Source organism: Bos javanicus, chromosome 4 (genome assembly GCF_032452875.1).
Source record: "Bos javanicus breed banteng chromosome 4, ARS-OSU_banteng_1.0, whole genome shotgun sequence".
In the NCBI taxonomy this organism is placed as follows: Eukaryota; Metazoa; Chordata; class Mammalia; order Artiodactyla; family Bovidae; genus Bos; species Bos javanicus.
Window position 1 is genome coordinate 61,493,515 of NC_083871.1, and position 12,452 is coordinate 61,505,966.

Here is a 12,452-nt window from a genome sequence, read left to right on the forward strand (position 1 = left end):
TCATACTAGTACCCTTATGAATATTAACTGTATTGGCCAAATACATATATATTTGTATTTTAATTAAATCATGTATCATGTACTTAAAGGCGAATTATAAGTACTACTTACTATGTGCGAAGTACCATACTAAGTGCTTTATGAACATTATCTCATTTAATCCTCCCACAACCTTTTCTTTCCCATTTTACAAATGGAAAAATAGTCTCACAAGATTAAGTAACTTCTCCAAAGCCACACTTCTAATTTTGTGGCAGGGCTGGGATTGAATGCAGGTGTCATTCTAAAACTGAGCTCTACACTTAAAGATAATGCTCAGAAACACAACATTTTTTTTTTTCGTTTTTGTTTTTTTCATGTTATTTTTAAAAACCATTGAGATAACACATGGGCAGGGTAATCTTTCAAATACTTCAAAAGGGTATCAGTGAAAGCATCATACCCACCCTTGACAACTGCCTTCTGGAGGTAACTACAGCTACTAGCTTTCAGCGATATTTGATGTCTTTCTCGTATTTATACACATACATAGAGCATTTTAATAGAGAAGGTAATTTTCAGGCTCTCGTGATGAGTAAGAAGAGGCTCCATCATTCAAAAGCACATATTTTGGAAGTACATTAAATTTGTATAATTTAGTTGTTAATTGATAACTTGGGTCAGAATATCAAATTTATGATTTTTTACTTTCTATGAAATACTCTAAAAATACATAAACATCCTCTATATATGTTATAAAATACATACCTACAGACAGATATATATATATATATATATATATATATATATATAACATAAATTATTTCTTATAACAACAAACAAAAAGGTTACCAAATACCAAAATTATATTTACTTACCCCAGGGCTAGAAATCGCAACGTTAATCAAAGATGCACCCACAGCACTTGAGGATGAGGCTTTATTCAAAGAGGCATCGCCATCCCTTTGGGAACAGCATGTAGCTTCCTGCTTAACACTGCTGCTATTGATCCTAGCAGATGCTCCACTTGCAGAGGAAAATTTGGATAAACAAGTGGTACCAGGCTGTTCTTGCACACTGTTTTGCTTTGCAGATGAGGTTTTTACATCATCTTCCCAGGAACAAATAGTTGCAGCAAGGTTGGCCAGTCGGCCCCTTCTCCCAACTGGAGTTGCTGAGGCATCTGAAAGGGATGGTTTGGGAGGGGAGGCAGCCTTTTCCTCTGATGGCATTGCTGAGATGGGTGAGCTTTCAGGTATATCATCTGAAAATGTTTTGAAAGTTAAAGTCCATGAGCTATATGTGTATGTAATAAAGGGATCACTCCAAAAAAAAAAAAGCTTTTCTAATACACATGAAACTACCAAACTGCTTAAATTTGACAATATATTTTCAAATCAGATACTTGACCCAAATTAAAAAAGAAATACTTTGTTACTTAGTTTTCCAATCATTTGATAGATTATGAAATCTATAAAACATCATACATTGAGGTTATATTTTTAGGATTAATTAATGATGTTATAACACTGCACAAATTAAGATTACATATTCAACATACTTGTTTTTAGAATGTACTAGGTTAGTGCTATACCATAGAACTTTCTGCAATGATTGAGATGTTCTATATTCATGCCATCTAATACAGTAACAACTAGCCACTGTGGCTAGTGAGCACTTGAACTGCGGTAAGAGCAATAAGAAACTTTATTTCATTTTAATTAATTTAAATTTAAAAAGCGACATATGACTCTTGTTTATGATATTGAATACCATATCCAATACTATATTGGATATCATACCATATCTAACACCAGTAGCACAATATCATATCCAATACCAATACCATATCCAATACCAATAGCACAGGGCTAGACTAATATGTTTTTCTGCACAGTTACTTCATTTGGAAATAAATCTCAAATACGCCAATACTTAACCACAAAAGGTCTGTATGCATAAAGCATATACGGCAAAGCTCATGGCACTTCCTATTCCACAAATTCTGTCAACAGAACAGATAGCCCTCCTACTGTCCAAAGCTTATACATCTGCCTGAATTCTCAATTCTACTCCTCTTAAACCTTCTCAGGGATCTTGCTCCAAATAACCACTTCTTCCTCTCTACAAACTTTGTTTTCTACACATTAATATGCTCAATTCTCTCTCATCTCAAAGCTAAAACCAATCATCCTCTCATCAACATACACCCGCTTTTAGTTACTGTCCCTCTTTCCCTGCACTAAATTCACTCACCACTCAATTCACTTCAATCTGACTTCTGCATACACAGCTGCACTCAAGTTGCTTTTGGTATTTTCACCCAATGCCTACACATTTGGCAGGCCTTGAATTTCCATATGTGACATCATCCTCTACTAGTTCTGCCTTTGCAGCCTATCCTTCATGGTCTCCTTCTAACTACCAACTACCTACATTTGACTATCCCATTTGCACCTCAAATAATATATCTAATGTTGAAACTGCTTCAAACACAGTCCTCTTTATCACGCCTCTTCCTCCCTTTTCCCTTACCATCCACCACCTGGTCATTAGGTCCCACAGATTCTTTCTGCTAAATCTCTCAAATCTAGCCTCTTTACTTTCATGGGCCTTCATCATTATGCCTGAATCACAATATTAATCTTTTAACTGGTCTTCCTGCTTCAAATCTCTGCCCTCTTCAATCTCTCCTCAATTCAGATGCCGAGTGATCTTTCTAAAGCATTTGCCTACCTAAACTCTCAGTACCTCCCCATCACCTTCTGATTAAATTCCAAATGCTATGGACCCTGCTGCTTTCTTTGAATTTTATCTCTTGCTTTTATACCACATGAATGGTATACCAGAATGCCTACTCTTTATACACATACTGTGTTCATGATACCTCTGTGCTTTTTATTAATATATATGTTCTGTTGCTCCTGCCTAGAATATCTCTACTGTCTGAAGCCAGCTGCCCTTCAAAGTCCAGGTTAATTGCCTTTGTCGCCTCCAGAAAAGCTTCCCTGACCACCACCTTCCCTATAATACTTTTTTGCATACCTTTATCATTTTCCTCAGACTATGCACTGTCTTCTAAACAGATGATAGTTTTACTGTCATGCTTTAGAAATGGACTTAATAGATCCCTCACTCTTCTATTCTCTATCAGAAACAACAGCTTCAGATAAATTATACTTTATTATTCCTCAAACCTTTAATTGGCATATGGCCACAGTCTTGAATAGCACTCACTAAATCATTCATCACAAACACTTTATTAACAACTTTCAATGCTTAAAATTAAGACGAGCTATGATGCCTTAAGGAGGTTTATTTTCAAGACTGAGGTAGGCATTTGTTAATATTTGCTTTCAAAATATTCAAGATCACTGTTGCAACAGTTTCTCCTAAGAATGCTCAGGGCCTTGATTGTTCTTCTGATCAAGTATTACATCACAACTCTTTTTCTTTTTTCTGAAAGGAAAATCTGCACTCTGCTGCCCATAGATATTTTCTACAAAATAGAATGGGACATCTTTCTATTCGGGCACATTAACTGGCTAGCTTCCTCAGACATACTAAAAGCAGGATGGTTAGCCCCACCCGCTACTAAAATCAATAGGTATAACTGACAGTGTGGAGTATCAGTGGAATACGGGTGTGTAACCCATAGACATCAGGCAGGACATAAAAGTTGAGCCCCAAACTCAAACTCCTAGCGTTTGCATTTTAGCACTGACTGTGGGCAGGTGTCTTAGCCTCTTTGAACTCAGTCTCCTCTCCTACAATATTTGAAAGCCAAAGCTTCCTTGGATAAGGCTTAGTCACCATGGACTGTCCGCTTGCACTGGGCTGGTTCACTTCGGCACTGCTTCTACTGAACTGAGCCAGAAGCCAGCTGTCTGCCTACCCTGAGATACCTTACACCTTTGCTAGCTCCTACAAAAGTATCTTTAGGACCCAGAGAGGAAAGTTCTCTCAGGTCTTAATGCCAACCATGACTCTGTTTCTTCTGTTCTATAAACATTATCATGTAACTAATAGTGTTTCACCTCTCTGCATCAGCTGCTAGTGAGTTCAGAACCATCTCTAGGAAGTGAGGAGGACCTTAAGGCCTGTATCTAGTAAACTAACTTTACCTTTCACTTTGTTTTTTCTTCTCTTCATATTGATTTTTCTCATTTTTCAAATTTTTAACATAGGTATTTTTGTAAGTCATCCCAAGGCTTCTTTCGTAACAAGGTAGGAGATAAGCTCTCCATCAGATTACGGGCCCATGAAATGCAAAAGTCAGGTTTGCATTTCCTCCTCCCTGGGTAGGGAAGATCCCCTGGAGGATGGAATGGCAACCCACTTCAGTATTCTTGCCTGAAAGAGACCATGAACAGAGGAGCCTGGTGGGCTACAGTCCATGGGGTCGCAAAGAGTTACACACTACTGAGCATGCACGCTCATTTTTGTAAGCCATTCCAAGGCTTTTTTCGCAATAAGGTAAGAGATAAGCTCTCCATCAGATTACAGGCCCATGAAATGCAAGATCAGGTCGCTTTATCTATAGTCTCCAGCACCTTAGCATGATTACATGTTTTGCAGGTACTCGATAAATATTTTTTGAAATTTTCTTTTTCCCCTATGAACAGCATTGCATACCTTAGTCACTCAGGTTTATTCAGTGAATCCATGAAACAGGATTTCTTGAATACAGAACTGAAGGTCAGCAAGGCTGATAATGCCAAGAGTACAGTTTATCCTTTAGTGTTTTCATTGCAAATATAAGATAGTTCCTTTATAAAATCAAGGTTTTGTGAACCAGTCTAAGAACCTCATCTCGTTTACTTCAATGAGAACACACCCGATAAATATATATTGATATATAAACCATTAGCAAGCAATGGATACTCAGGACATAGATCAAAAGCATTTACCTTTCATGTGTTAACTGATACATAAAATTTTTAACCTACCAAGTTGAATTGCACTGAAACAGATTTAAGGACCCCACGGTCCACAAGAGTGCACACCTGTCACATCGTCACTATCCCAACAACGCCGCTGCTCAGCCAGCTTTTGCATTCGTGTTCTGACTGAAGAGGCTGCAGCTGCTCCCAGTCTTGAGTTCGGCCCACTCCTCACACCCAGCAGTGGTGCTGAGGCTGGGGCAGCCAAGGAGTCACTGACACCAGCGGGTGCCTGAGACATCTGTGGCTGAGCCTGAGGGGACACAGGCCTTGGAGAACAAGGTTTTGCAGACGTTGACTCAACTGGCTTTTCATTTTCCACGTCAGAAACTTCTACTTCAGTGTTGTCAGAACAGCGTTTTTTGGATGGTGATGGTTTTGTGCAAGATTTCTCTAGGTTAAAAGGACAAAAAATTAAAAGTTCTGTAATTTTGCATGGCATGAAAAAAACATAGGTACAAATGAATAAAACACTAGTCTCTCTGTTCCTTTAAATGATTTCATTCACAAGAAGAAACATGTAAAATTCTACATTTTTCAGTAACTTGGAAATCTGACATTAGAGATTTATGTTTAAGCAAGCATATAATTTAGCAGTTTAAAAAAACCTGAATGAAAAAATCTTCAAATAACATCCTCAAGATTTATGTATAATGTTCTTTGTGGTCTTCAGACACTAGGAAATAAAAAGTATGCACACAGAATAAGCAAAGCAAATGTTCTAAGGGATTTTAAAGATCATACAGTCCAGTTACCACATTTTTAAATAAGAAAAATCAAGTCCAGAGAAATCGAGTTACCTGCTTAACATGACACACCTGAGCTAAGGGTAAAAACAAGCTTTCTGCTTTTAAAAACAATTTTTCATGAACAGTAAACAAGAGTAGAAGGACACCTGGCTTGAGGTTTAGGAGGCAGAGAACCAAAAGACTGACTGAATTATCTGACCAGTACCAAGCAAATTCATCAAGTCAAGTGTTTAACAACATTTTACATTTTAAACCTCTATGAACACCTATAAAACTAATTAAAAAGTCCTAAAAGAAAAAGGAACTATCCAAACACAAGGAATATAATTTTTACCTATGAATGAGTTCTACTATACCTCCTATAAAACTAATCCTTTAAAAGGTAAGAATGTAAATTCCATTTGAGGTCAGTTTCACTGTCTGTCTAATCAAGTGTTCTTATTCTGGCAGTAACTGAAGTATCATTAGTGGGAAGTCATGATTGCCCTCATAAATATCAATCTAATTAAATAATACATCATGAAACTTTCGATGATGATGGAAAACGAGAGAAGGAGGCTGTGGGTCAGGGAAAAAACCAGTAAACTACCAGCCTGAGAAAAAAATTGTCTCTTAACTGAAGTATGACTGGTGTTGGTGGCATTTATACTTCTTTAAACTCTCTTTTCATTGGGAGATGATGCTTCCCACATGTTCAGTTTTTCTCACGAAAAGGAAAGTAGCTCTTATAAATCACACACAGATTTTAATTATATGTGTTACTTGGTGGGGGTGGGATGGTGGGTGATATAGGGGAAGAGGATAAAGAGGTTAAAAAGCCTCCATGTATAAAATAAATAAGCCATGGGATGTAATATACAGCATAAGGAATATCCAATCTTCTGCAACTCACTTAAGGGTATATTTTAAATGAACTAATCTAATCCTTTTTTGGAAGTGTTCCTATTTAACATGCTTCACTATCTGAAAATACAGAATGCTTCAAGTTTACATTTCTTATATGAAACAGTAAATATTTCCATTTAAGCATCAAAATACAGTTCTAACCACTAGTTTTCAAGTACATAATACTCAATATCTGAATACATAAAGCTGTGCCACAGTGGAAAGATCCTAGACTAGAGCTAGATCTCTGTTTTCCCACGTAATATATACGGTATTCCCTCCCTTCAAAATGTATTAACATACAAAAGAAATTCTCATTCTATGGTTAGCTTACAAAATAGTTGGGAGCCAGCACTATGCCCTCATCTCTTTTGTAATACTGGTTTTGCCCTCTTTAATATTCTTTTTCTATGTGCATTTTAAATGTCTACTAAGGAACATTATCATCTCCAGATTATTCCAAAAGATTAAACCAGCTGACTGATAGAGGCTGAGGACGCCAGGATTTAGGAAAGAATAATAAAGTTTCCAGGTGCATTTGAGTTTGTTGCAGGAGTTGTTGTTTGTTTTAGTTGCTATACTGTGTCCAACTCTTTGTGACCCCATGAACTATAGCCTGCAAACTCCTCTGTCCATGGGATTCTCCAGGCAAGAATACTAGAGTAGGTTGCCATTTCCTTTTCCAAGGAATATTCCCAACCTGGGGACTGAACCCACATCTACTGCATTGGCAAAAGGATTCTTTACCACTGAGCCACCAAGGAAGTTCTTCTTGGGGTGGATGGGGGTGTTGGTGGTTAATTTTGTTTCTATTTAATTTCAGTAAATCTGTAGATTAACAACCTATACTTTGTGCCCAGCCTGAGGGACGTTGTTCAGCAGACAGAGGATGAAAAGACTCATGATATTTCAAGCATCCGCAGGCAGGCCTGCCTTTTGTTGCCCTGTTTATGTAAGAGGAGTAGAGAAACTCAACACTATGGCCAGTGTAAGTGCTCCACTGCTCCCACAGTATTCTTCCCTTAGAGGTTTTAATGATACTTTTGGAATGAGGAAAATAAAGTTCAACCAGTTAATCTGAAATATTTGTTAGAAATTTTGCTCTCGCCTGATAGGTTCCAGGCCTAATATAATAGGCCTGGAATACAATAAAAGGTTTATCTTTCCCCTGGAGGCTATTCCATTTGTCTCCCAAAGACCTTGGTCTTCTGCAGGAACAATAAAGTGTTTGGCACTTATTTGCATTTTGAAAACTGCAAATTTTACTTTTCCCCACAAAGCCTATTACCTTCGCCATCAGATAGGGGCTGCTGGTTACTTGCTTCCGAAAGTGGCTCCCTGATCCGCTTGGCATGAGTCAGAGACCTTGCTGCTGGGATGGGCCGCTCAGCCATTTTCCTCTGAAGATTCTCTCGTCTGGCACGGGTTCGCTCAAGCAGTTTCTACGATACACCAGAGCATTAAAGCATAAGTTTAGTCAAAGGTTCACAAAACTTCAGATGCCTCCTCAAATCACTAACTGTCATCAAACATGTATAATAACAGTTAAATACATTTCAAAAGTCAAATTCTCAGTAATTAATATTCACCAAATGAGCACCGTCATGTCAAAATTTGATTAGATATAATATGACCATTAAAGGGGAAATGAAATGTGTTAAGTTCATTGCATGAGATTTTAAATGGCCACAGATTTTTTTCTGTTTCCCTCAAAAGGTACTTGAATCAGGCTGGCTTTATGATTCACTTTGACTGTTAAAACATGGCAGAAGTGATACTGTGTACGTGACTTCCAATCCCAGGGCTCAAGAGGTCTTGAGGTTTCTGTTCTCACTCTCTTGGAACACTGTCTTCCTGTGAAGAGGCCCCGGTTAAGCCTGCTAGACACATGGCCCAGCTGACAGCCAGCATCAACCACCAGACTTGGGAGGAAGACCATTTTAGACCATCCAGTCCCAGAAATTTCTATATGACTGCAGACTTCTGTATAATCCCAGGGGACACCAGAAGTCCAGCTCAGCAGAGCCCAAATGCTAAGCCACTGAGTCATGGGAAATAACATGGTGGTTGTTTTAATCACTATGGTAGGCAGAATAACAGTTGCCTTAAGTTGTTTATGACCAACCCAGATAGCATATTCAAAAGCAGAGACATTACCTTGCCAACAAAGGTTCGTCTAGTCAAGGTTATGGTTTTTCCTGTGGTCATGTATGGATGTGAGAGTTGGACTGTGAAGAAGCCTGAGCGCCGAAGAATTGATGCTTTTGAACTGTGGTGTTGGAGAAGACTCTTGAGAGTCCCTTGGACTGCAAGGAGATCCAACCAGTCCATTCTGAAGGAGATCAGCCCTGGGATTTCTTTGGAAGGAATGATGCTAAAGCTGAAACTCCAGTACCTTGGCCACCTCATGCGAAGAGTTGACTCACTGGAGAAGACTCTGATGCTGGGAGGGATTGGGGGCAGGAGGAGAAGGGGACGACAGAGGATGAGATGGCTGGATGGCATCACTGACTCGATGGACGTGAGTCTGAGTGAACTCCGGGAGTTGGTGATGGACAGGGAGGCCTGGCATGCTGCAATTCATGGGGTTGCAAAGAGCGACTGATCTGATCTGATCTGAAAGTTGTTTATTATCCTAATCCTGTGAACCTATATGTTACCTTACATGGCAAAAGGGACTTTACTGATGTGATTAAATTAATGACCTTAATGATTATCTTGGATTTTCTGAGTGGGCCCAATGTAATCACAGGGCCTCCTTGGTAGCTCAGCTGGTAAAGAAATCTGCCCTCAAGGCAGGAGACCCCAGGTTGATTCCTGGGTCGGGAAGTTCCCTTGGAGAAGGGATAGGCTACCCACTCCAGTATTCTTGGGCTTCCCTGGTGGCTCAGACGGTAAAGAATCTGCCTGCAATGCGGGAGACCTGGGTTCGATCCCTGGGTTGGGAAGATCCTCTGGAGGAGGCAACCCTCCGTCTCCAGTATTCTTGCCTGGAGAATCCCCATGGACAGAGACGCCTGGCAGGCTACAGTCCATGGGGTTGCAAAGAGTCAGACATGACTGACTGACTAAGCACAATGTAATCGCAACTGTCCTTATGAGGGAGAAGACCAGAAGGTCAGAGTCAGAGAAGATGTGACAAGGGAAGCAGAGGTCAGAATGATGGAACTGGGGGCACTGAAGATGGAGAAAGGGGGTTGCAAGCCAAAAAAAGCAGGGGGCCTCTATCAGCTAAACAAGGCGAGGAAACAGATGTCCCCAAATCCTCAAAAAGAAACACAATCCTGCTAATACCTTGATCTGAACCCAGCAAAACCCAACAGACTTTTGACCTACCAAAGATAACATGTATGACGTTAAGCTAGCAAATCTGTAGTAATTTTTTATAGCAGCAAACCTAATACAGCCACTAAGATTTGGGGTGATGGTAAACAGCAAGAGATAACTGACTTAACAGTCCTTTGAAAACATAAGATCCTTCCTAAGAGAAAAATCAACCTAAATATTTTTATGTTTTATTTAATTAAATATCTATATATAATAAAACAGTTTTAAGTTGAATTCTTAGTATTCCATAGAATCATGAATATGACACTTTTCAAACCCCAAAATATGCTCCTATTGAAATCAATGTAGTATAACAAACACAAAACCCTGTAAAACAATTCATTCTCTTTGAACACAACCAGAGAAGGCGTGCAAATTACTGGCTGGAGTATACACTGTCCTGCAAACACAGATAAAGTAATTATTGCAGACTAAGGAATTTAACTTAATCTAACCTTTTTAATTGCTTAATTAAGACAGAATAATCATTTTTTAAGTCCCTTTGAATATGAAAAACAAGCATGAGCTTATCTTAGGAATGATCTCTCATTGAAAGAAGTAACACTAAATCTAAATGCTATGTCACTGAAAGAATAATTTATGAGCCAAATGCCTTCCAAAACACAAAACCTTTATCCTTTAAGGTCTTCAACAAACTCAAAAGTGACAGTATTATACAAATTAAATAAAATAAATCATTAATCACAATAAAATATATCATTCCTAAGATACAAAACTAGCTTAAATATGTTCATTTATGGACACACCCACATTCCATTCTGGTCAGTTAGAATACTTATGAGTCAGTATATTTTCAGTTACTATGAGCAATGGGTCAAAAAAAATGAGGTTTTGCAATTCAAATATACACAAAGTGTTCTATTGTTACATTAGATTCAAAAATTTCAAGATTAAAACAAATTAAAGTAGATAAGCAAAAAAGTTCCCTAATCTGTAATATAAAACTTATAGATTACCAAAGGTTTTAATGTAAAAGAAGTGATATATCTAAAATACATAAAGTCAACAGCTACATAAATGTAAGTTACTCTTTCTTATAATAGTATATCAGGAATTTAAGAGTTTTTTTTTTATTTATAAGGTACATTCCTTCAAATATCACACCTCCTCCTTCAAGGGAAAAAAATTCTGTCAGAAATGGTTTGAGGGATGTGGGGCAGAAACTGCTTAAGGACTATACACTTCAGTTATTTTAGATCCCTTCATGTGGAGTATCTTATTTCCTGATTGTTAGTAATTGCACTGTTTAATTTTTTTTAATGCCTCTATTATTTGAAGGAGGAGGTGTGATATTTGAAGGAAGTGAGTGAAGTCGCAAAGAGTCGGACATGACTGAGCGACTTGACTTCACTCACTTCCTTTAAATATCACACCTCCTCCTTCAAATAATAGAGGCATTAAAAAAAATTAAACAGTGCAATTACTAACAATCAGGAAATAAGATACTCCACATGAAGGGATCTAAAATAACTGAAGTGTATAGTCCTTAAGCAATTTCTGCCCCACATCCCTCAAACCATTTCTGACAGAATTTTTTTCTGGGAGATATTACTGATTTCCTACCTTCTTAAACAAAGTAGACTCAATAACAATTTATTATTTTCAAAATGTTCTAGAAGCATTCCTTCCCTGGTCATCATAAAGAGTTCACTTAATTGTGGAAAATTAAAGAAACTCTATCTAAAACAGTGATAGCATGTTTGTCAATTTACATCACAAGAAAAAAAGGTTTCATATATTTTAACTGTAGCTTTTTCTTTTTTAAAGTTCCTACATGGAAAGTTCTGACTTGACACAACTAGCTGTGGATTTCCTATGCTAACCTGAGGTGACCATCACCATCAGTAGATCTTCAGACTAAAATGCTAATACTGACATTATAAGTAATAAGTTTATGGTTTTAAATCCATCTAACAACAAATACAAAAAGAACTTCCCAGATAGTTCAATGGATAAAGAATCTGCCTGCAATGCAGGAGACACAGGAGACATGGGTTTGATCCCTAGGTCTGGAAGATCCCCTGGAGAATGAAATGGTAGCCCACTCCAGTATTTCTTGCCTGAAAAACCCCATGGACTGAGGCATCGGATGGGCTACAGCCCATGGGGTCACAAAGAGTCGAAAATGGCTGAGTGACTAAGCACAGCAAGCAACAAGTACAACAATCACTAGCGCTTAGACAGGACTTCAAGTACTTTCAGTGTCGGCATACACTAACTCATTCCATCTTCAAAGATGATTTGTTGAAATTCTGTTTTTACTACTGTTTTAGAGATGAAAAAATTCAGGTAGGGGTTAAATAACAAGCCATAGGTCACACAGCTAACAAGTAGCAAGGCAAGATCAAGAACCAGGCTCCAGAGTCTGGACTCTTAACTGCTTTGCTAAAAACTATAGCTTGGGAGGCGTTTGGGAAAGGCTGAGGGAGGAGGCTGAGAGGAGGAGGCTGAGAGAAGGAGGCTGAGGCAGAGAGGAGGAGGTCCAGGCTGAGGGCAGAGGCTGGAAAAGGTTGGGGTTGAGGGAGGAGGCTAAGAGGAAAGGAGGTGG

General features: G+C 38.4%; 1 protein-coding gene across 8 annotated transcripts in view; it reads right to left on the reverse strand.

The window, feature by feature from the left end:
- The window catches only part of ANLN (anillin, actin binding protein), a 175,424-nt gene that overhangs the window by 44,410 nt on the left and 118,562 nt on the right, over nucleotides 1–12,452 (reverse strand). For 7 of the 8 annotated variants that reach the window (XM_061414132.1, XM_061414130.1, XM_061414131.1 and 4 more), the window contains 3 exons: nucleotides 7,845–7,998; nucleotides 4,986–5,315; nucleotides 858–1,243 (listed from right to left, as the gene is read on the reverse strand). In XM_061414132.1, the coding sequence (XP_061270116.1) occupies nucleotides 858–1,243; nucleotides 4,986–5,315; nucleotides 7,845–7,950 (822 nt within the window). In that variant the 5' untranslated portion in view covers nucleotides 7,951–7,998. Of the gene's footprint in view, nucleotides 1–857; nucleotides 1,244–4,985; nucleotides 5,316–7,844; nucleotides 7,999–8,713; nucleotides 8,996–12,452 lie in introns of those variants that run through there. The other variant, XM_061414126.1, reaches the window with a different exon arrangement.